Source organism: Eschscholzia californica, unplaced genomic scaffold (genome assembly GCF_041429995.1).
Source record: "Eschscholzia californica isolate CP2 unplaced genomic scaffold, dmEscCali1.0.p SCAF_4, whole genome shotgun sequence".
Classification (NCBI taxonomy): domain Eukaryota; kingdom Viridiplantae; phylum Streptophyta; class Magnoliopsida; order Ranunculales; family Papaveraceae; genus Eschscholzia; species Eschscholzia californica.
Window position 1 is genome coordinate 22,636,305 of NW_028238461.1, and position 24,874 is coordinate 22,661,178.

The 24,874-nt window shown below is 36.3% G+C and overlaps 2 protein-coding genes across 3 annotated transcripts; one reads left to right on the forward strand and one right to left on the reverse strand.

Moving 5' to 3' along the window:
* Window positions 1–5,015: 5,015 nt before the first annotated feature.
* LOC147543703 (zinc transporter 4, chloroplastic-like) lies at window positions 5,016–8,081 on the forward strand. The gene is made up of 4 exons (XM_086638349.1): window positions 5,016–5,330; window positions 5,450–5,513; window positions 5,619–6,283; window positions 7,339–8,081. Exons 1-4 carry the CDS (start codon window positions 5,316–5,318, stop codon window positions 7,792–7,794), a joined length of 1,200 nt encoding a protein of 399 aa, XP_086494475.1. The 5' UTR covers window positions 5,016–5,315; the 3' UTR covers window positions 7,795–8,081.
* Window positions 8,082–10,429: 2,348 nt separating this feature from the next.
* On the reverse strand, window positions 10,430–20,605 carry LOC147543704 (protein ROOT HAIR DEFECTIVE 3-like). Of its 2 annotated transcripts, none has more exons than XM_086673244.1 (23): window positions 20,316–20,605; window positions 19,344–19,493; window positions 18,895–18,961; window positions 18,707–18,809; window positions 17,704–17,774; window positions 17,538–17,601; window positions 17,380–17,445; window positions 17,217–17,264; window positions 17,072–17,134; window positions 16,897–16,953; window positions 16,547–16,705; window positions 16,388–16,456; window positions 16,074–16,165; window positions 15,505–15,583; window positions 14,624–14,789; window positions 13,924–14,048; window positions 13,479–13,741; window positions 13,293–13,389; window positions 13,046–13,204; window positions 12,052–12,156; window positions 11,421–11,515; window positions 11,223–11,319; window positions 10,430–11,101 (listed from the first exon to the last, which is right to left on the reverse strand). In XM_086673244.1, exons 1-23 carry the CDS (start codon window positions 20,317–20,319, stop codon window positions 10,856–10,858), a joined length of 2,445 nt encoding a protein of 814 aa, XP_086529370.1. In that variant the 5' UTR covers window positions 20,320–20,605; the 3' UTR covers window positions 10,430–10,855. The 2 variants fall into 2 exon arrangements, with proteins under 2 accessions (XP_086529370.1, XP_086529372.1); XM_086673246.1 differs by having other exon boundaries at window positions 20,185–20,326.
* Between the last annotated feature and the right edge of the window lie 4,269 nt (window positions 20,606–24,874).

A 24,874-nucleotide genomic window follows, 5' to 3' on the forward strand; every position in this document is an offset into this window, starting at 1 on the left:
ATTATCGACACGTAGGTCGGACAATAACGAATGAAAGAAATAACTGTCTAGAAGGCAAAACTCCAAATAACTACCTAATCTCGAAAGCGAAAACTAAGAAAGAAAGTCTGAGCTGACGAACTGAGATCAGACTTGTGGCGCTCCCCGATCTCTATCACCTGAAGAATAGTAGGCTGGGTCAGAACCCAACTAGTAGATTTCTAATTACCTAAGGTCTAAATAGACCAATTCAACAACAAAATCAAGTATCAAACAGAAGAAAAACAATAACATAGTCCATTGAGTTACACCTTTCGTGTCAACACCACTAAAGTCAACCTGTTACACAGTTGAAAAGATCCAAACAATACAAGTTCCCTTTTAAAGGGGCATAACCAATTTTGAGGTCCACAAGATAGCTTCACTTGCCATCCGTGTTTGCATCGACTTAAACCTCTCAATAGACAAGGGATACCACACATAAAGGGGATCAGTGCAACACGAGCACAGTGCAACACGAGCACAGTGCAACACGAGCACTTCACATATGAGCAGGAGGCGAGCCAACCTCTAGTTGGTAAATTACTTCTCAACCTAGAAGTATGTGGTCCACAAGAATGAACTTGTGTTTGTATCGATCATCCTGTCGAGCCAACCACCGATTACCTATGGATTACAACCGTCAATCCATATTAGAACTCAAGCCCCTGGTCCACTGGGTTGTCCAATATCACATTGACAAACCCGTGTTTGCATCGACTCACACGTCGAGCCAACCAGTCTTAGTTCAATCCATTAATGAAACTCAAGATCATGGTCCACCAAGTTATCTAATATCACATCAGTAACTAGTGTTTGCAATCGACCCACATGTCAAGCCAACCATTCTTGGTTCCGACTAGCCTATGCTTTCTAGGTTAACAACCTAAAGCAATATATCACACACAACTATGATTGATAGCACTTATGCTCCAATATCATACATATAATCTCATACAATCAAACGAGTCAAACATGATAAGTATTGGTTATAATATCACTATAACCTATTACGATGAGTTTACTTTTATAAATATGTCTAGAGATGCAAAATACTACATCTAATTGATCACAAACATCAATTATCAACTTTAATGACATAAACAAATAATCCTTAGCATCTAGGATGTTGTCCGGGTGTATTTATACTATATTTATATAACCTAAATAACCTAGGTTGCTGTCCGGGTATGTATATACTCCATTAATATAACTATAATGGTCTAGGGTTACCATATTGTTGTTGTAATTAGTTTCTAATCATAGTATATGTCTATTGTATCACTAATTGGTTTAAGTTGATCATAACCTAGTAAACAATAATGGTTCAAAGTTATTATAGTCCTACTATTCAAAACTAGGTTAAGAATTGAAGAGGGCTATGTAAACCCTAGGGAAGAAGAAACCTACCTGAGATGTAGTACCAATAAGAAGAAACTAAACCCTTTAGTGTATCCCTTCAAGATCCTCCTTTTCCTTCTTCACTTTCTCTCTCTAAAACCTCACTTTCTCACTCTAGATCCCTTCTCACAACTCAGGGGCTGCTACACAAGGAAGAAAAGAAAGGATTGTGAGGGGTGAAGGGTTTAGGAATTAAAAGGGATAATGCTATTTGGTCCCCTAATTTTTTTATGGTGGCACCCCTCTAAAGTGAGGGTGCTACAGGGAAAGTGGATCTTGTTAGGAAGCTAATGAAAAATGATTTATAAATATATAATTTTTAGGGAAATTTTATAGGCAATGCCCAAACTTGTTATAGGCAATGTATTTTCCACTTATGACTTGGTCAATTCAATATGACTATATTTCTTTAAAGACAATGCCTACAATAATCAAGTTTTGGGGGTTATCTTCACCCAAATTATCTTTTTCTCTCTCTTTAAAAGACTTTATGTTTCTCTTTCTACTTGAGTCATTTCATCAAACACCTCAACTACAAAATTGAAATTTGAACAAAATAAAGAAGGAACTATACTATGAATTCAATTCAAATGTTGGATCAGTTAAGCAACCAAAAACAGCCAAAAATTCAACCATTAAACAACTTGTAAATCATCTTTAGACTCATACAAGCATATATACACATAATTTAAGATCAATTGAGCAAAAACAAAAGAGATTTAGGGTTTTACCTTAAAATTGAGGATTTTCTTCTTCCAAATAATTGCCTCAATTCTCGGACTAAAATGACCGTTATAAACGCTTCAATTAAGACTCCAAGCAATCCCACACAAAGAAATGAAGTTTTGGAACCAAGACTTTACAGAAATTTGATTGCCCAAATTCTAGGGTTTAATGGATAATCTATAGATTTCTGGATTTGAAGAAGAAGAAGAAGCTGAATGTGAAGTAAAACCCCTACTAGTCGATTGACAGAAGGAGAGAGATTCGAATTTGAAGAACCGTAGGAGAGATTAACGAAGAGGAGACATGGTTCTTTCTCCCTCTCCGTTTCTTTGGAACAGTCTCGATCATTTTTTCTTGTGAAATGGGAGGGATGACTTAAGTCAAAGTTTATTGACTTAACATTTGACTAACAACGTCGTCAGGTCAAACATGTCCAAGGCATTGCCTTCTATCCGTACATTGCCTCTAGCCAAATTAGGACTTGCCTTTAGCATTGCCTATAACAAGTTTGGGCATTGCCTATAAAATCTCCCTAATTTTTATAGAATTCCGACATTTGAAACAAAAGTTACATAGATTTAAAGTTTGAAGAAAAATAAAAGAATTTAGTTATACAAAATGACAAAAAAAAAATAGTTTAGTCTTTGTATACTTCTTCACTTGAATAATAATTTTGAAACGCTTTTGTTTTTTTACTTATTTTCTATATTATTTTGACTTATATAACTTTTTTTTTTATAAGATAGACCTATATAGTTAAAACCTCAAAAAACTAACAACCTATATCCATGCTTCCCTAAACATGTAATAACAAAACAATATTTTTCAAGTTTCCAACCAACATTTTTTCTGGATGTACGCGTCAAAATCGTAACATGAGTTGATTAAAAATCATGCACTAATACTAATTATTGGGTTTCAATGATATATTATACTAGGGGTGGGAATCGGGCGGGTATGGGCACCCACGGGTAGTTATGAGTCGGGCTCGGGTAGCTTCCCTTTGTGGCTATTCGGGCGGACTCGGGCGGGCATCTCACATATTTCTCTTGCTCAAAGCCCGCCCAAGCCCGTCAGAATCACCGGGTGTAACGGGCATCGGGTGTTCGGGTATCGGGCTGATTAAAAAATTTCAAGACAAAAAAAAATTGATAACAAAATTTATAAAATCAACCATGAATGAAATACTCAAATAACTATGAACGCGACTGATATAGATCAGTATCTTTACTATTGATACTTATACAACCTATATCTAAACAAATCAACAACATAAAATACATATTCAACCAAATCTAAACAGATCTGCTACAGAAAATAGATAAACAACCTTGATCTAAACAGATCTGCGACAAAACTACAGCGATCTGTTACTGACTACATAAATTTAGTAGAAGAAGGCTGGTATAGGAGAAAGGTTAGTAGAAGAAGAATGTTTAAAGAAAGAGAGAGAAAGAGCAGAGATATGGGTTGGAATCTCTATCTCTCTCTGTTACCCAAGTTGCCAAAGACAAAATAGGTTGATTTAAGGTGTAGCTTATATACCTTGAACGAAACCCTAAATCTATTGGGTAAAATTACGTTTTACTACCCTTGGGCTCTATAGTTAGTGAAGTATAAAGGACACCCAGAAGGTGGGCATCTATAGGCACCCCATCGGGTGAATGTGTCGGGCTCGGGTATGGGCGGGGTGTCGGGCAGAGAGTTTCACCCGAGCCCGCCCATGAAAAACCTTCGGGCTGGGCGGGTGGTACCCGTCTTCGGGCGCGGGTACCCACGGGCTTTGCCGGACTCGGGTTACCATGACGGGTATCGGACACTCGGGTATAATTCCCACCCCTATATTATACTAGCAATATAACAGAAACAACAGATATTTTAATCTAGACATGGTTAAGATAAACATATGCACGAAGTACAATGGTACTCCAATTATTACCCTATTGTTGATAATATTAGCTCTCTACAATATCATCCAAAATTCAAGTCTCTGCCAACTTTGGATGATATTTTAGTATTCCTCGTTTCTAATAATGTTAGTAGAGATGAACTAAACAAAAAAGAAGAGGTAGGTTGATTGATGGTAAGAAGAGGTAAAAGTGGTGGGTAATATATAGACAGATAAAAAGTTTAGGTGGGTAAAAGTTATTCGGCTCAATTTCAAAATATAATTAAACTCTTGAAATGTTAGACTCTCCAAAGTCCAATTAATTTTTAATAAATTTAAAAAGATTTGACATTTTTTGTAAACACTGTCTACTTGTGAAGCCGATTTAAGTTGAATAAATTAAAATTTGACAAAAATCAGATTATATAGAATTTTGCACCAAGTTTCTTCGTTTGAGAATTTGAAGAGATTTATTCTTTTTTTTTGTAGATAAATTGACTATGTCACAGACGTGATAAGCATTTTCTTTTGGTAAGAATTAGAAGTTCTCTTTTGGTCCCATTCCCAGTAAAAACAATCTTTTAAATGCTGGAGTATATTCAATCATGGAATATTGTGTTATTAATTTGCCAACGTATATTTAACTTTTACATGGTAAATCTAATTTAAACTTTTTTTTTTGTTGAAAAAATCTAATTTAAACTTGTTGTAACTTTTTTTCAATAGAACAAATACTACAAATATAACCAAATCTATGAGCTTAATACATGCCAAAACTTCGTACTGTGTCGAACTAGCTTTGAGACTGATGATTGCCTCACGCTAATATTTTGTTTGGCTCACATACAAACCAAACAATTTGTCAAATCAGGCCAACGGAAAATGGGTAATAATAGAGAGATTTGAGAAAGTATAATTTATTGGAAAATAAAATAAATAAACAAATTCGAAGTACAAAAATAAAATAAAGTAATGAACAATTGAGAAAGAAAATGAAAGCAAAATGTTGACATCTTCGCGCTCATCCTACTTCTCTCTTCTACTTGTTAAACAATGTCGACATGATTCAGCCTTCACCCAGGTCACACCTCTCTCTCTCTCTCTCTCTTAATAGAGCCTATAACTTCAAAATTCAAACTCACAAAGTCTTCTCTTCTTTCTCTCTCTTCTTCATTTAAACTGCTTCTTGGATAAATATCCAAACACCACTCCGACTACCATCTCTCTATCTTTACACAATTTTGATTTTCTCTCCTTCTTAGACAATCCCAAGTTTCCCGCCATGTCTACTATTGAGGTTTGGATTTCTTTCTAAATTTTAGATACAAATAGAAACAAAAAGAAGAGAGATTTCTAATTTACTAACTCAATTCCATTCCAGAAACTTAATTTAATTAATTTAACTTTATTTTGTAGGATAATGGTTCTTTAATCTACATCAAACCCTTTACTGAAGCAGCAGTAGCTCAAATGAATTCAGGTATAATCCTCATAAAAATTCAATTTTGATATATGGGTTTTGGTAATTTAGGGTTTTTAAATCATGGGTATTCTTTATTTTATGCAAAAACAAAAAAAAAAACAGAGAACATTTGGCAGCTGATTACAACTTCCATTTCAACAAAGAGTTGTGAAGGAGTTACCTCAACTGAGTGTAGAGACGATTCAGCTGCTTTCACTTTAAAAATGATAGCACTCGGAGCAATTCTAATTTCTGGAATCGCGGGAGTTTCAATTCCTCTGATTGGAAAAGACCGTCGGTTTTTAAGAACCGATAGTAATTTGTTTTTCGCGGCGAAAGCATTTTCCGCAGGAGTTATTCTCGCGACTGGATTTGTTCATATGTTACCTAGTGGCACGTCAGCACTTACTGACACGTGTCTGCCTAAGTCACCATGGTCGAAATTTCCTTTCTCTGGGTTTGTAGCAATGATGGCTGCACTGGCAACCCTGGTAGCCGATTTTGTTGGAACTCAGTTTTATGAGAAGAAAGAAGAGGAAAGACGAGTTGGTAGTGGAATCGTTAGTGACTCGGTGATTGAATCGGTGAGTAGAAGCGGTTCGGTGGTGGGAGATGAGAACGATGGGATGCACATTGTGGGGATTCATGCCCATGCGGCACAACATAGACATAACAGCATGCATGGGAAGCAAATGGGCGAAGAGCACGGCCATGGTCACTCCCATGGGTTTTCTGATGACGAAGATGATGAGGTCGAAGGAAGTGCTAGGCACGTAGTTGTCTCACAGGTAAATCCTAAACAAAAACGCTATGTGGTCTGATTTGGTTGACCGAGATGTGGCCGGCCTCCTTTAGAATTTTGTGTTTATCTTATCTCTAAAGTCATAAATCTACCAGACTTATTAAGAAAGAGAACGCGATTAGGTCCCACGTGGCAGGCCACGCAAGATCCCACCCTGACGTCAGCCGCCAAATGGGGAAATAACATTTCTCAATCCTAAATTATTAAAACTTTTTTTCTTACTTCTACAAAGTCTTGTTTTTACATTATTATTATTAGTATAATAGTAAAAGCCCTCACGTCTTTGATAGGTCATATTCAAATCAAACTCAAACCCTCTAATAATGAGGACATAAGTGAGGGAAACGTGTTTCCATGAAAAACTAGTCACACATAATAATCTAAATAATTGTGGGTTTTATGTGGCAATTGATGTTTCTCAATTATATATTTGAAATACACAATAATTTATAGGCTCTCTATTTATGTGTATAATAATTGGCCTCCCTTCTTCTTCTTTTTTGTTTTTCTTTTTTGTTGAAATTTCTTCTTCTTTTTTGTTGCAAATGACATCTCTTCACTATAGTTGTTTCTTTACCATCTCTTTATTGTTTTGTATTTCTAACATGTTGTTTTTGCCCAGTTAACCGATTTTGTTACCTTTTCACATTTATAAAGGAAGCGACATCTTCATGATGTATCAATGCATTGTAACGACTAACGTAGATCATAGTCGATTTCTCAAACAAACAAAAAAAGGAAGCGACGTATTTAAGAAAGTTTATTTTTTGTTATTGTGAGATTTTTCTAATTTGTGTTGAATATATATTTTGGATATATTTAAACTATACAAAAATAAGTCTAAACTAAGACACCACGGTCTAAAATTTAGTGAAATAACGATTGTGCCGCAAACCGAAACAAGGGTCTAAGTTAAGTAAAAATAAGTCAGGTTTATACGAGTCAGATTCAGAAAGAACAAGTTCGAGGTTTTGAAGTACTTGTAAATTTTAATCTTTGTTATATGTGACTGATTCTTATTTGGAATGAATTTATGTGCAGATATTAGAACTTGGGATTGTATCACACTCAGTACTAATAGGGCTAGCACTTGGAGTATCACATAGTCCATGTACAATAAGGCCATTAATAGCAGCACTCTCCTTCCATCAATTTTTTGAAGGTTTTGCTTTAGGAGGTTGCATTTCTCAAGCTCTACTCAAGAAGGTTTCGACGATAATAATGGCGTGTTTTTTCGCTATAACGACACCTGCAGGGATTGGTATCGGTGCCGGAATTGCTTCACTATACAACCCAAACAGTCCAAGAGCATTAGTAGTTGAAGGAATATTGGATTCAATATCAGCTGGAATTCTTGTTTATATGGCTTTGGTTGATTTAATTGCAGCTGATTTTCTTAGTAAGAGAATGAGATGTAATTTAAGATTACAAATTGTTTCTTATTTTGCTCTTTTTCTTGGTGCTGGTTCTATGTCTTTGCTTGCTATATGGGCTTGATTCATTCTTTTCTTTTGTTTTCATTTGTTTGCTTGCTAAACGATTCAGCACAATTCAAGAATTCACAATTTCCTTTTTCTTTTCGTTTATTTTCACGATATCTTCTGCCTGTGAAGATAATTGGGAAAAAGAATGGAGATGAAGGCGGTCGGAGAAGTGTATTTCCATTATTGGGTTGTCGTAATTTCTATTTTCTTTTTCATCCTCTCATTGTCATTTTGGGATGTATTTATCTTGGTGTGGTTCTCTTATTACAAATAAAAGTTATGTTCATGGTTTCTTGTAGAGATAACAAACTTTCTTACTCATCTTTTCCCTCTTTTCGTCTTTGTGGAACTCCGTTTATTTCTTCTATAAATAGAGAGTTCTCCTCGATGATCAATACATGAAATCTTTACCTTGCTCTCTCTGTCTCTCTCCTTCGTCAGTCTCCATTCGAATTCTCACATGGTATCAGAACATCTAGGTTAGCTATTCTATATTATAATTGATATTCGTAGTGTCTACTGAAACATCACATGCAAAAATTTCAGCTTCATCTTTTTTTTTCTGAAAATCATTCACCAACACTTCATATAAAAAAAATTCGTATTAGACAAGCTAGATGAGTCGAAATTTCTTCTGTGCAAAGATCAAGCCGAAATGATCTTAATTCGTAATGATCTCCTTGGAACTATCAAACAACTAAAGACCCTGGTTACCGAAGACGACAATGAAGTTGTAAATCCTGCCTCATTGCTCAGGAGGAAGAAGGATAGTTTTGTAAAGTCTCGTCTAAAGGCTACCATGAATGAATATCTAAGGCAGATCGAGTCTTCGTCTAATTTGTTAACTGCAGTAAAAGATAAAGTAACAGACAAAGAGATGATCGTGATCGTGCTATTATGTTTAGGGATAAAAATTTACCAATGTGTTGCCTCAATTGGTAGTAGAACTGATCAATCACTTTTCTGGAGCTTCAATTTTGCTTGCTCCATCATCGACAATGGCTTTTATCCCAAGAACTTGATGAACAAGGGACTTATTATGTCAAAGAAGTCTCAAATAGATTTCAACACAAATCTCAACCTTCAACTCATTACAAACAACAAATACTGCTACCCAAAACAATAAACAAAACACCTCAAATCATAACAGAAACAAACTGTCATAAATTCACAAGATGCACATAACGAAAAGAATGTTAACTTCGACTTCACCTCTATTCCTTGTGGCAACTGTCATAAATGGGGACACAAAGCTAGCAAGTGTAGATTCAGATACACACCTTCTAAAAATTCAGTTCATTAGAATTTTGTTGGTCTTCACTTTGAAGAAGATGATAACTCTCAAAATGAAGTAAATCAGCAAACTTGTCATGGAGAATGCAACCTTGTTGTTCTTGAAGAGTGTAGTAGGGCACAAAATTCTCAAATGCTTAGCATCTAACCAGATGACCAGTGATCATAAGGTAATTCTCACTCTAAGCCTTATAAAGGATTTGAATATGTTATGGTTGGCAGTGTTGAGCCAAATATTGAGTAGCCTGGTCAAGAAATGATTGACTTGGGCGCACGTGTCAGATCTCTGGATACGCACAAGCGAGATTTCGATAGAACCGACAGAATTGTGGACCCGAAAGAGCTCTGTCACTTGAACTTTGAAACGGGAGGTTTGCACAAGTCACCTTGATCTCTGTCGTGACCTAAAGGCTGGCGAAAGGGTGGATGCGAGTCAGCTCTGCAACCTAAGTCTTGGAACGTGGGGTCTGCAAAAGTAAACTCGACACCTCGATCTTCGCTATACCTTAGACAAATGTCGGTTACGCGGAAGGTCAGATAGTGTTAAAAATTTGCCTGCCATATCCAGAGATATGATCATACTAACTATGATCAGAAAGATTTTATTAACGGTCCTGCCATGTGGCCTCCATTAAGTCGGCGATTCACCTTTGGATTCTCATTGACATATAACCTGCAACACTGAATTGACTTGATGTCAGAGTGTCTTTGCAGGTATCATCTCATTTGGCCATCGACGTCAAGGAGGAGCGGTCGAATTGAAGGTAACAAAGACGGTTTCTGGGAAACCAGTTCCCGACATCATGACTTTCGCGCTAGAGGAAGGGCAAGTCACCTCAGTGACCCCATATATTCGTCATTGCGAATCCAACAGTCTTCAGAACATTCAAACACCCGAATCCGCCATCACCATGTCTGGAGATGGAGACATGGTAGCAGTCCACCTAAAAAGAAGAAAAGAAGCATGGCGCCAACGCTTTAAGCTTAGGCTATAATGCAAGTAACCCTCTTGAAGGTTGGGGCTCTCAACTATCTATGGAAATCGGAAAACTAAAATGTGCAGATGGAAACCTCCCAAGAAAGGCTTCGCCATGATCTACACTAACAATGCTGGACATTATCAAAAAGATTCTTTAGATCTAGAGTTCAAAACTTTTGAGATAAAACATATCTATCAGAGACTGATAGAGCAACAGCTGGTTGGCTAGTTGAGAAACAAACTCTGACTATGATGGTATATCTCGTAACATGCTCAGGGACGAGTCAAGTAGAACTTCGGTAGAGGATATACAAAACAACGATAAAATCGGTATAATTCAATAACAACTTCAAACCGCTAATAGAAATCGTAATAATGAACAAGTAATGACCATTTTCGCTGATAAAAATTAACATAGCTTACAAACATTTTTGCTTGACCTGAAGATCTGAAGGCAAACCCTAGCAAACAAAAAAGAGCACAAAATTGGACTTATATAAAGAGTTTAAGATGCCATGTCAATATGATTAAGGAAGTGTGAATTAACTTTCCTATCAGCCTCGAGTGAACAACATCACGGAAAGAAAGCATAAAACTATTTTGAAGGGTACAAACCCATGGAACCATGACTCCCGCACACAAAGCTTGTAGACCCAAAGAGAACACGATGAAACACAATAATAATCGCAGTCACCAGACTTACTTCATAATAGGTATGTATACCCCTCGACTATAGAGCCCAACAAAAATGGGCGTTCTTTTCTTTCATGGCCTTAAACCAACCACCAGAAGTAAACACCGCTCAGTTCATCTCGACTTGTCGTTGCCGTAAGGAGCTCGAGTGTTCAACCCCATTCTCTGATATATTAGATAATTCACTTGATGCAGAATCGTTCTGTCCATGCATGTTATTCTCGTAACTTGATTCAAGTGGAGTGTTTCTTTGAGGACCAGGTGCTGTAGGCTTTTGGCCTTCCTCTGCTAGTTTTTTGAGGAGGTTCATGACAGTAGGAAGGAACTTGGTAGACAAGGAAAGAAGTCCTGGAAGCTGCATATGAGAAAATAGTAAGAATTGGACAAGTTGGAAAGTTCTTGTGATAAAGAATAGATGCTCTATTGTGTATAATCAGTGTTGATACTGCAAAGTGTTCAAAAGGTTTGATACTTACAGCACCATTGCGAAACTCGGCGGAAATGTCGAGTTGGACCCATAGAGCTTTGGAAAGTAAAAAGGCAACAAAGATAACAAGAAGATATAAAGGGTTCCTATTTGAAAAGTAAATAAAGATCAGTATGAGAAATGGTAACATTTGGAATTTTGCAACACAATACAATCTCAGCGCACTGAGATAGTGATGAGAAAATACCTTAGAAGTGTCATAAATTCATTGAATCCCAAGACAACTAGAGCAAGAATTGCCCATGGAGGTGGTAACCAGTTGTTATTCCGTTTATTTGCTTCCTGAAAAAAGCAGTAAATTTACAATGAATCTTGTCAGCTACTAATTTCAGCGGAAGGCTCGTTCATGTGGATCGTATTTAGTCTTGCATCGCATTGGAAGACCTTCCAGACCTAATTTGTAGGGCACCACCTTGTTTTACATATTGGTTAGGCCTTTTGATGGGCTTCACACATAAGGTGGCCATGTGGGGAAATATCGTGGGTCTAAGGCAGGCCCACGTAAGGAAATAACTTATACCATGTGGAACTAGGCTATTCAATGGGCCTAGGGTCGTTCCCGTGGATCACGTGTCTAGTATAGGCACAGTTGTTGCGTGAAACACCCTTGACTAGATGTAAACAAAACTCACTCATGAAGATGAAACTGAGTCAGTGGCTCAGAAGACACGAGTACATTCATCGATACAACCAGTCAACCTTTGTATCAAGAAAAAAGTGTGAATAGATACTACCTAATGTGACCAAGAATGATCATAGATATTGCAAGAAACAAATAAAACAAAAAAGGGCACTCGAGGCCATCTCTGAGGGCACACCTGAGCAGCAATTGCCTGAGAAACGCTGTACTCTGTCTCTGTCTTGAATTGCCTCCACAGTGATTTACATTGGACAGGTGTTATCAAAGTTTTTGAAGTGGAAACCTGGAGAAAAATATAAGCATACACTAGTGTAAAGAAAACCATCATAACACCTTCATCCAGATACTATTTAATTTGCTTCCAAAATAGAGGATATGAAAAAATAAGTTGAACCATGAAGTCCTATCGTGCCGATTCTAGTCTATAAAACAAAATAGAAATATAACTGCAGAATATATATATATATATATATATATATATATATATATATATATATATATCCAGAAGGATTAGTACGCAAATAAAGCTTTTGAGTAGTGAATAGGGGTGAACTGATAGTCAATGAGAGTACCGGGAATAAGTTGGAAAAAGGGAGCATGGTTTCGTGAGATAGTAATATGTAAGATGCAATCACCAAACTTCAAATTCAGGAGTCTAAGGAAATGGAGTTAGTAATAACAAAAAGATGTGGTTCGATCTATGACAAACATATTAAACTTAATAACTGCTCTCGTCGATAACGATCTAGGAAACCGGCTTTAGCATCTAACAGGATAGTAAAACAAAGTTTTAGTTTGTTTCTCTCTCTAGTTCAACCAGCAGGAAGGAGAAGAAATGAGCTCGACTCTCCATCTCCTTCGTCGAAATTCATCATCCAACAAAAGTCTAAACCCAATTATCTCCTTGAAAATTCAAACTTAAGAAGTCTATTTAAGGTCGCCTTGTGCTTCTTACGACATAGTTGACAAGGTAAACAGAAATTCATCATACAGATACTAGCATTTGAATTTCCTTCTAAAGGACATCGCCTTTTACTATTTCATAAATGTACTTTCAAATAAACAGGACAAGCCATGTAGCAGGATACAATAATAAATTTTTACTCTCAGTTGCCATGTTTCAGCAACTTCATATTGCTTTTAGTGACCAGTGAAAAACTAAAAGTTGTTACCTCTTCCCAAGTACTTGAAGCCAGCGGATCAAATGGTGTGATGCTTTTGTTAGAATTACTATTGGTGGTATCCCCTAGAGCTACAGAGAGAGTTTTCTCAATGTTATCAGCGTCATCATCAAGCCGGATCACAGACATAACAGAGAGTAACTTCAAGGACTGAAAAGAAAATAAACAAGATACTTCTTAATTTCCAAAAGCAGTAAGAAAATGAAATTCAATAATAGAGTTGTGGCTTCTGACATACTGCAGAGCGGGCAGTTTTTGTAATTGCCCGAATGTCTTCTTTCCCGGTCCAAAGTCTTGGCATTGAATCAGAATCACGGCTAAATAATGTTGCAAACCTGCGCCCATTTTTTATATATATTAATCCCTATAATTGGAAGCACGATGCAGCAGAAATTACATTTATACAGATATTATGAGGACATACCTATCCTTCATCCGGATCAGGGCTCTTCCAGCTTCATCTTTTGCCTTTGTTTCAACGACGTTTCTTGCATAGTTCTCTAAATTCTCGACCATTTCATCCAGGGATTGGTCATCGATGTCAAAGCCGGAGAGTGCACCAGAGAAACCAGAAACGGCAGTTTTCGTCTCCCGCTGGAGAAGATTTCTTATGGAGGGCCATGTTTCACTGCTAGCAGCATCTAGAAGGACTTCGACAGGTTCTGCTAATGCCTTGTTCAGTTTTCCCTGCAAGAATGTCAATAACCTTATATGACCATTTACCGAACTCAGTGTTAAGAACAGCAATACCTCAACAACCATAAATATGTTTACACCAATTCTGAAACTCAATAGCCATAAAGAAACAACTAACCCCTCCAGAAGAATTATCGTAGAAGGTACCTCATACTCAGCAGTAATTTCAATACCTCATACTCAGCAGTAATTTCGGACAGCTTGGCAGCTCGAACTGAGGCAACATGTGCTTCTATATCACGGCAAAACTTGTCCCGGACTTTGGATGCATCCCAGTTTGCTTGTTTAATAGCCGCATCTGTCACCTTTCTAGTATCAGCATACTATAAAAAAAACTTGACCAAAATAATGGTTTCAAAAGCACTCTTTAACTACCAACCTACAAAATGAAGCGCCAAAGTTTTCCAAAAATTCAACAACCAAGTTATTTAGGAAAAGTAGAATATACGCTAGTTCACATTCGTAAACTCCGTGGAATGTCCAAAAGGCCATACGAGTCAATGAGTCATACAATTATACTGTGTTCTTTGTCTGAAATCAGCATCATTAAGATATGATGTAAAATGATTACATGATCAAAACAATGGGTCCATGTTTTGCGCAAATCTAATATTTTCAATTTTCACGTTTGACAATGCACATTTATACCTCTATGACCTCATGAAATGAATCATATCACTGGGTAAGAGAAAACCTTCAGTCTGGGATAAAAAAACAGAATATGACGTCTCAAGTATTTATTTGAAGAACCCTATGTTGCCTTCCCGCCTTCTTCTGACACATAGAAAATTTGGTTTACCCGTACTTCTCTTTGTCACATTTGGGTTCATTTCTTATGCATAAAATGTAGAAGACAAAAGAATTTTGATATACCTGCACATCCTTCGTCAAATACAGCTATAAAAGATTTTGTGCAATCAGAAGCAGCCACTGCAAATGACTCCCCTTCGCTCACAGACTTATCGAATACTTCCTTGAAATTATCTAGGGTTCTATAACGTAGATGTCCCAACATGGACTGATAAGCAGGTTGGACTAGCTAACAAGATCGAGCAGAACACGTGCAACAAGAATCAAGAAGAATAAGTAAAAACAGAAAGAAAGTGATACCAGTGAAAAACAATTACAAAAAAAGAATAACAAAAGAGATAGAGATATTGAAGAAATTATCAATAATATAGACGATATCGTCTATTTTCAGAAGTACATGTTAACTGATTACATAGTTGAACTAGCATGGTAATAAGGACAATTACTAACAAATATAGGCATATATTTGTCAACATCATGGCTGGTTCCAAAACTTCACTATTAATCTTTTGTTTAGCCCTTCAGTTTGATTAGAAAAAGAAATGGTATCTTCCATTTTACCCTCAACGAGCAAAATCATTTACAACAATTGAGTAATTACTGCTTCATTATGTGAAGCATGTAATTTAAGTATGATAACTAAAATCTCAAAGAAAGTAAGGCTATACTTGCAGCAGTTTTGCTTCGAGATGTTGGCACTTTGCATTCCCTATTCCCTAGACCTTCATCAAAATAAATTGCTTCCAGAGGTCAAACAATCTTTTGGGTTTTTCTTAGCTACTTTAGCCCTTCAGTTTGATTAGAAAAAAAATGGTATCTTCCATTTTACCTCAAATGAGCAAAAACCATTTACAGCAATTGAGTAATTACTGCTTTATTATGTGAAGAATGGAATTAAAGAATTAAGTATGTAAACTAAAATCTCAAAGAAAATAAGGCTATACTTGCAGCAGTTTAGCTTCGAGATGTTGGCGCTTTGCATTCCTTACACCTTCATCAAAATAAATTGCTTCTACATCATACCTACAATAAGAACAACATGCTCATAAAATTTTGAAATAGAACTGTCACTCTGAAACCCTAGAGACATTATTCAATATTTGTAAAAAAGGTGGCAACCAAGTAGCGAGAGTCTAAATATGATTTATTAAATATTAAAAGTTAAAACATCTTAATGACGAAGTTCCAAAAGTGTTTCTGAATTTGTTTTGGAACTGCGTAAAACGAAGAAACACTTGAAGTAGCACCACAACAAACTATAGAAAGTAAAATAAAGGAGCTTAAACGAAAGGGGCAAAAGGGGAGTGAGAGAAGTTCGCAAGGTTAGAGGAGGAATACAGCTTAGGAGTCTAAAGCTATTGGGTCAAGGAGCCCACGCTGTATTGAGATACATGGTGGTATAACTTATATCACACCTCGTATAATTAGGTATCACATACAAAGCCTACATATTACTAGATGAAATGATCCTACGGTATTCATTTCAGCAGTCCAGCAACGAAGAAGTACTCACCCTGTTAGACATTCATCAAGAATTGAAGTAAGCTTCTTTCCAAATCCCGAAACAGGACCAGATTGTACAGCCTCTTCCAACTGACACCACCCCTGTGTTAAAGAAAAACAAGTGAAGCAATCAATCTGTAAAACTAAAAATAAACAAATAAGCAGAAATCTCAGGATCACGGCTCACTGTGCTTGGCTGCTTGAGTGATAAGTTATCGTAAATTATGCGATTTTAACATCATTCAGCGTGAATGAAGAGCATGATCCATCACACTAGTTTAGGCCAGGGGAAATGAGAAACAATGGATGACTAACACCAAGTACCTCACTCTCTGCTAAATGAGCAAACTTCTCATCTGCAATTTCCTCACAACGGACAGTAGCAACCATAACCTACCAAACAAGATGAAATGAGCATAATGGAGGTTAGGTTTACCCCGTTTTAGAAGTAGGTACAAAACGAGAGATTACTCGTGTCATCACCTTGTGAGCAGGAAGATCAAGATCCTTGTTCTCCTTAATAACTCTCCAGATCTGTTCTGCACTAAATGAAAACCCAGATGCAGGAACTACACCCTGTCGATCTCCAGCAAGTCCACCGGGAGCAATCGAGTGGTAGAAACGCTGCCTTAAAGCAGCAACCTTCATTACAAACAAAGAACAACTAAGTCAGCAGTGTTGAAGATCACCTGCAACCTGAAGGCCACTTCTTATCATATTGGAAATAAAGATCGAAAGCCAGACTTTAGATGAAACCCGTAATCACAGAGAGTAGTACACGTAAGAAATATTTCACAGAAAGTAGTCCTGAACTCCTGTTATTTAATGGATACCTGTTCCTTAAAATGCTCTTCCTTTTCCTCATAACTACAAAGAGCTGTAACCTCAACCTGAATATTAAGTAGTCACACATGATAATTTGCAGCTTAAGTATTTTAATGATATTAGTAATAACACAAAACCACAACTAACAACTAACAACTATGGAGTTAGGTCATAGTGTCTTACATTGAAAAATTCACTAAGTGGGGTTTCTTTGTGTGCTTGAGGTTTAGGAACATTATCCCATATCTGCAAAAGAAATGTCAGATAAACGAAGCTATCACAAAGAATAATCAATCCGCACTAGAAAGAGAATCAGTAGCTTGCATACCTTCTGGATATCTTCCCTCAACACTGGTTCCAAATTTTCCAGTGGAGTCTGCATAAAAAGGTCAAACAGTGTCAATTGGACTGAAAAAGATCAAAAACGAAATAGATCCTTCAATAATAAATTATTAAATTCTAAGTAGGTCCTTAAAAGTTCAGAAAGTCACCCTTGTTTTGTCACGTATGACAAACAGCAAAGTAGTTTTACGAGGACTAAATAGCCGCATCATAACCTGTTACAGAAATAGAGCCAAAAGAATGAAATCGAAATTCAAACAATACTACTTGCTGGTACAAGTAACCGCTAACTGTACACGAGAAGCACCTGAAATACAGTCTTTAGGAGAGGCTTATTTGCAGCTTGCTCGCGACCAATATCATGACACCACCTAAGAATTATAAAGTTTGAGATCTCAAACACGGAAACCATAGACAGATAAAAGCTAGTCTACACCAAAAAGAAGTTTGGAATGGTAAATCAATGAGCTTACATGTTTATAAGGACTATATCTGATACTGCAAGAGCAAAAAGTGCACTCTGCTTCTCAAATGCAGTATCATCCTGCAAAATAATTAGGAGGAATGCATAAGGATCCAAGGATGGATATGTACAACGCTCAATTTTTAATTCAATACTGAAAAATCAATATAAAGAAGAGTAACAAATGAAAAAGAGAAAATTGTCATATGTGGCCATATTACAAGGAAAATTAATAAGTTTTCACTATATTGGCCTTAAGGCTCTGCTTGGTATGAAGTGAATTCGCAATTGCTTACGGCTCAAGTTAAGCTTACGATACACTTTGGTGGTGCCTCTAATTGCTACAGTGAGTCAATATGCAGTTAGTATCTTAGAAATCAATTATGTCATGGAAAAGTGTCGCAATCAAAACGAAGAAAAACAAAGTATTGTGTTTTTGTTATGATCTGCCAAAGCTGCATCAGAAACTTGGTCGAGCGAAGCTTCCGTATATCCATATCGTATGTCATATTCTCCTCAGTCGAAATAGGTGGGTCAATTGCTCCCCTTAGTACTTCACTTGAGAGTTTCCTACCTCATACGGCTCCGCGGTCCATTTTCTCTGCGTCCCTTCTTAGTCTACCTAATTAATACTTCTCAGACTTTTGTTTCTTGGGTTAGAACTAGGTGATAATTTTCATAGCAATTTTTAAGACAAATATATTGAATATTTCAATGTGGACTAATACAAATTGATTTATATGGTTGTACCCAAATATACAACAATAAACTCAATCAAAGCGATGCTTGGCGGTCACTGGTCAATATTGCAAAGTTCACGGCTTAACAAGGCAAGCCGTTAAAAGTGGAATTTTAAATGTTACGAAATTCTGGCAATCTTACTAGCAAATGGATAATTAGGTGTTCATCGATAAAGTCAATAATAGAGCAGCGTCAAGTAGAGCGGTGAAAAATGGGGAAAATAAACATCAAAGTCAGATGAAAAATTAATAATTAGAGTTTCGCAAAGACACCTCTCCTCGTTCTCTCCCATCAGTACCCTCCAAATCCATGACAAGCGTACAAGGCTCGATTTCAGCACATCTTGCCAACCAAATACCTTTAGTAGTTTGAGATCTGAAGATAAAAACTGTGATTGTGGTAAACCTGAGGAAAAATAATAAAATAAACATAGTCTAGAATCAATGTTTCTGTAACTCGCCTGCCTCTGAAAGCATCCATCTCTCTAAAGTTGGTGTGAAAGAGATGATTCAAGAGTGTGCTCTTTCCTGTCCAATTCACAAAAGAGAACATGCATTTTACCATTACATATGTAAATTGTAGAAACGAAGGGAAATAATGGAACACTGAACCACATATAATTGGGCCAAAAAGCTAACTACGGAGTCCAAACATATAAAACCATATTAACTGGCAGATATGACAACATGCTTACAGAAACATCTGATTAATTTCTAAATTGTGAAATGGCGAAAGGAGTGTGGTTAAAGGCAAGAGCTTCACATACAACGCATACAAAATAAAAACAGACAGCTAAGATTTGAGTGCATAAATAGATGACTGCCCTAAAGTAACGACGAGATGAATAAGGGAAGAAACACCACTGTTGTGTGCTAACAGTAAGAGACTTCAAAATTGGTAGGTGCATACCACTACTTTGTGGACCCATAATGGCAACCACAGCGTAAGAAAGTCCACAGTCACCCAGTTTAACTGCCTTGGAGAATTGCTCAAGGCCACTGACATTAAATGTACCATCTCCGTCAATTAGATGGGTGGAGCAACATTCATCCATTTGTTCTGAAAGAAAAAGAGAATCATATTAAAAGTAGCCCAAAAACATTTCTAAAAGCTTAAATTGTATACTTTAATAAATAGATCAAATAAAACACCAGAAAAAATGATAGGATCTTCACAATTCAACTTGGAAATGTAAGAGGGAGAGAGAGAGACTCTCAAGTTGATAACGGAACCGTAACATCCGAGGCAATCCCGTTAGTAAGAAATTTGGTGCTCTTGCTTCTAGGGATCAAATAATTATTCCATAATCATTTGCTAGTTCATTAGAACTAGCTCTAATATCTTCAAACAACTCTCCACAATTACCATACAAGTCTACAAACTTAACTTCATTTAAGAAAATTTGCATGCAGTAGGATTATTCCCTCCCCCCATGTCTACTCTGGATTCTAAGTCTTTATAAATATTTTCAATCAATAATTGAAAACTTCATACCCAAATGCCAAAATCAAAAATTGATTGCATGAGGTGTTCTAGTTACAGTTGATCCACAAAGGGTAAAGTCCACACCTCAATGGAGCAAGAAAAAAATTCGATCTAACTATATGATTTAACAGTTTGAAGTCACAAAAATAGTAGCCATTTGCTCATAAACTAACAAATACTCTGAACAGTTCAGAAAACCTAAAACCCATTAATACACTACCCATTTTAGAATTTATAAACAACCCAAAAATTGAAGAGTGAATACTTAATTAGAATGAAACTCAGATCATTGGATCATCTAAAAACACCAGATTCCATCAAAATACAGCTTGAACATGCATGATTAATCAGAAAATGCAGCAAAGTTTTAAGAGAGAGATCGGAAGTAAGACGTACCCATAGTAGGTAGAGGATTTGTGGGGAATACGAGTGAGAAATTATTGAAATAGATAGCTATGAGATGAAATTCCTAGACCTTCTCTACCTACAAGAAGGAAGATAGACCCAAAGGAGGGAGAGAGAGAGAGAGAGAGAGAGAGAGGGAATTAAAGACTATCTATAAACATATTAGGCTTCAAGAAGAAAAGAAAAACCGGGGAGCCCCCTAGATTTTTTGGGAGGTTAATTACATTTTGCCCCATGATTAGCTTCCAAATTAGTAACTTTAATCGTCAATATTTTCTTTTCATTTTTAACTTTCATTCCAAAACTACCTTATGTTATCTCTCTTTTTTCGTCGTAAGTGGTCATTGCCAAATGGTCAGTGACCCTTCACCGAGAGATGGTTCCTTTTCTCTTCTTCCTTTCTTCTGCTCCCAACACTTTTCGACTGAGCACCACTAGGATCATACCTTTACACCATCACAAAAGTATGATAAACCGCAACGAAAAAGAAAAAAAAAGTCTTCATCGCGGCAGAGCGTATGTTTTGTTATACTTTGACGAGAAGGTAAGGTGAATGTTCACCTTCGTCTTCTTAATCCCTTGACAGATCTGATCTGTCGAGGTTAGGTTACATTAAGAGAAGTAAAGAAAGATAAACATATAAAGAAGACGAGAGAAAGAAGATGTAAAGAACGAGAAATAGTTAGAGAAGAGGAAACATGACTAAGGAAAAAATGGAAAAGATGGTCATTTTAGAACCATTGTCATCTTTGAGGGGTGATTTTAGTGAATTATTCATATTGAAGGGGCAAAATAGAATTAACTCTTTTTGTTCTTAGAAACGAGGTTCAAATCATTGTAGACTAGTGGAAACACATACGTATTACCACTAAACTAGGCCTGGGTTGATTTGTCTTAATTGTGTGATTGTGCAAATACGATATCGACTTAAACGCAAGAATCGAAATTTCTCGAAACATCAATTCATCATATAGAGTTGTATGACTTATCAAATTTGTACCTATATATCTATCTATTGGTCTATCAAACTCTCACAAGGGTTTAGGTGAAAGTATATTTTAACTCTTCTTTGTCGTCTTGTTGAACTATGCTAGTTCATATATTTGGACTTGTTTGTTTATCATTTCTTATAGTTGAGTTAAAAGTTCATATCTCTTGTATTTGCCTAATACATTATCCCAATTAAAGTTAGATCTATGTCTCTCCATCTAAGAGCCCCAATAGAGAAAGTGATGAACTCGTTTAGCGGTCCGAAAATGACTTGAGGTTGCTATGGCCTATAGAAGGAAAATGTTAGATACTATTAATGAGGTTTTCATTTAGTAGAAAGGTGAGCCCCTCTACCATTACACCAATTTAGATCTCACCAACCTAAATTGGACCTACCATCTGCCCATGTATGAAAAATACCTTTCATATTTTGTCTTCTTCTGGTTCTTTTGGGTAGTGAAAATATTTTTGATCTATTGGTTTGGTTCATACCAGAGCGTGCAGAAGGGTGGATCTCTCCATATGCCCCTCCATAATAGTACTTTTCCAAAAATAGGTGTATATTTCGGAGCTTCACTTCATGGGTGAAATACCAATCATCCTTCCAAAATTATTTTAAATAATTATTCTAATCTAATTATTTATATTTAAATAATAACTTATTAATATATATATATATTTTATAGTGAAAAAAACTAATAATTATATTTCTATTATTAAAATTTTAGTGACATTAATTTCTGACAAAAATTATTAATTTATATACTTCTAAAAATATAGATATATAAATGAATATGAAACATAATCAACTTAATGTATATTGAAGACATAAACTTTATAGCACAATGGAAGAAAGACTTGAAAATAACAACTTCAAATTAATTTAGGTTGTGTTTGATATCAGAAAGGTTAAAATAATTACAGAAAGGTTATAACAACGTTCTTGAAAGTGGTGTCAAAGTTATGACCAAAAGCATTACAACCAACGACAATATTATCCCTTGGCCTCGCCTTTCGAACAAATATTCGCGTACATTTTTATTTTATGAAATATTAAGTTTTAATTTTGATCTTTCAAGTAGAGTGTTTTGGGCCCTAACGTAATCAAGTATCTCATATTTCAAATTTTGTATGTCACTTTCGAAATAATAATTAATTTTTAATCTAGTACATTACATAATTTACGTTGTAGCTTAGTGGTTAAGAGTTTAAATCGTGTTCAAGATGTCAAGGTGTTCAAGTACTCTTCTAAACACTTTCGAACTTTATGTATCTTTCTAACATATACTATATAGGGCCCCAAAATTTAATTGAACTCCCAAATATTTGGGTCGATCCTATGACCACTCAACCAAAGTGAGTTTCATCAAAACAATGGTAATACAATTGTGAACTTGACCTTCTTTTTTAATCCATTCAATTTTTTTATTACTCGAACTTGTAATTATGTCACCTACGAACTTACACCTTTTTCACCTATTTTACAGTATGGTTAGATCCTGGATACCTCAAACATTGCCGACCGTATTTTTACTTGTAATAATTTGAATATGTTATAGGATGATGCAGACTAGCCCTCCAACTGCTAGTGATACTATCCGCTTTGACACGTTTGGGCCTTACAATTTTAAAAGGCCTTACTAGGGAAAGGGTGTTTAACCTCTTAAGAGGAGTAACCCGCTTCGTCTCACTACCGATGTGGGATTGTTTAAAGCATACCCTCTCAAGACCAATTTACATTATAATGAATCGTGATGATAACGTGAGTAAGAAGAAAAAAGAAAATATAAATCGACAGATAATAAACAAGAAGAAACCAGCCTTTTATTTTTATGTTTGTAAAAAATTATATATCTACTTTGGTACATCATGTTCATTAGCTACAGACATCTTTATGTATGTATGTTAAAGAGTTACGCATCTAATACAAGCATTATAAAACTAATAGTGCTTGAATGCATAGTTATGGGGGAGAACTCATAATGTTGGGAGATTCAAAGTATGGTAGTCATCCACAATAAACTAAATATTTACCACAAAATATTCATTAATATAATAAATGAATTTTACGTTCAAAGGATTTCTTTTCTTTACAAAGCATTATTAATAAAATGTTTTTAAGGTGGATTGGTTGTTGGTCCAAAATCATAGGGTAAATCGGTCAAAAGACCAAAGATCATTTGAAATAGGATTTGGGTCCTTTAGGAGTAATTGACTCTTACCATTTTCTTATATCTTAATACTTAATCTACCCTATAGTTAAAAAGTCTAAGAAAGAGTCACGAGATCCTATCTCTCACCCATGCATAGGTAGGGGTGGGAATCGGGATGGGCGGGTCGAGTGCGGGCAGTGCAATAGTCGAGCACGGGCGGGTCGGGTAACTTAGTCTTCTGACCATTAGGGTATTCGGACGGCCGGGCAGGCAAAATGTAAATTCTAGACCGCCATTACCCGCCCGAGCCCGGCAAAAGAGTCGGGAAACTCGGGCCAACGGGCGGGTTCGGTCGGGTAGCCCGAATCGAAAGATGAGTATCATTTTTTTTCCAAGTTCAAATATAATAATATTAAACATAATACACCTACTGAGTACTGAGTCTACTGACCTTCATAAAACAAACATAATACAACCACTGACCTAAACGATGTCAGTCAAAATACATGAGTTTAAGATTACAAAGCCGACAAAAGATAGAACTAAAAATTAGAGCAACCTCACATCGTCGACTTCACCAATATATCAGATTAATGAGAAATTCACTATTCTAACATCATTGAATGAACATCAACAAACCCTGTTAGATTGTTTCAAAATCCACCAAGTGAAGTTGATGAAGAGTGAACTTGAATAAAAAAAACTAGGTTGAAAAATAAAGAGAGGCACTGTTAGGGTTATGGTTGTAGACTTGTAGATGAAGAAAGAGAGGCACTAGGTTGAAGAAGAAAAAGAGGCGTTAAGGACTTAGTGACTTAGGGTTTTATGGTTGGAATTGGATTGGGAAGGCATCAAAAGTTTTGAACCTCATCCATCGGTCTAGGTGAAGCCACCTATTGATTTGTATCAGGTAGGTCTCGGGTTCGAAATGGTCTGTGGGCGTCCATGCCCAACGTGGGCCCATCTCGCCCACCCAGACAAAAAAGAGTGGGTGGGCTCGGGTGGAAAGGCTCACCCGCAGTCTCGTCCATGGCCGAGTCCGCCAAGTTCATCATTGGGGACTCGCAACTTGTAATGTTAACTATTGGGCATTAAACAACACAGTATGTAGTCTTAAAGACTAAATTTCCCAACCCATCAGTCAATGGCCTTGAGTTGGAAGTGTTTCCCTATAAGTCGCGGCTTGGTTGGAAGAAGTAGAGTTATTTACTTATAATCTCAACCCGATGGAAGTTCTACCCATTCTCTTCAATGTGACACTATTTCCTCAAACTTAAAAATGACTTAAACTTTCCATAGTCCCACATTGTTCATTTACTAGTGGGAATGGTGTTGAATATCTTATAAAATGTTAGTACTATTAAGTCAGACTTGTTGACTGCATAAACAAGATCTATTAAATTAATT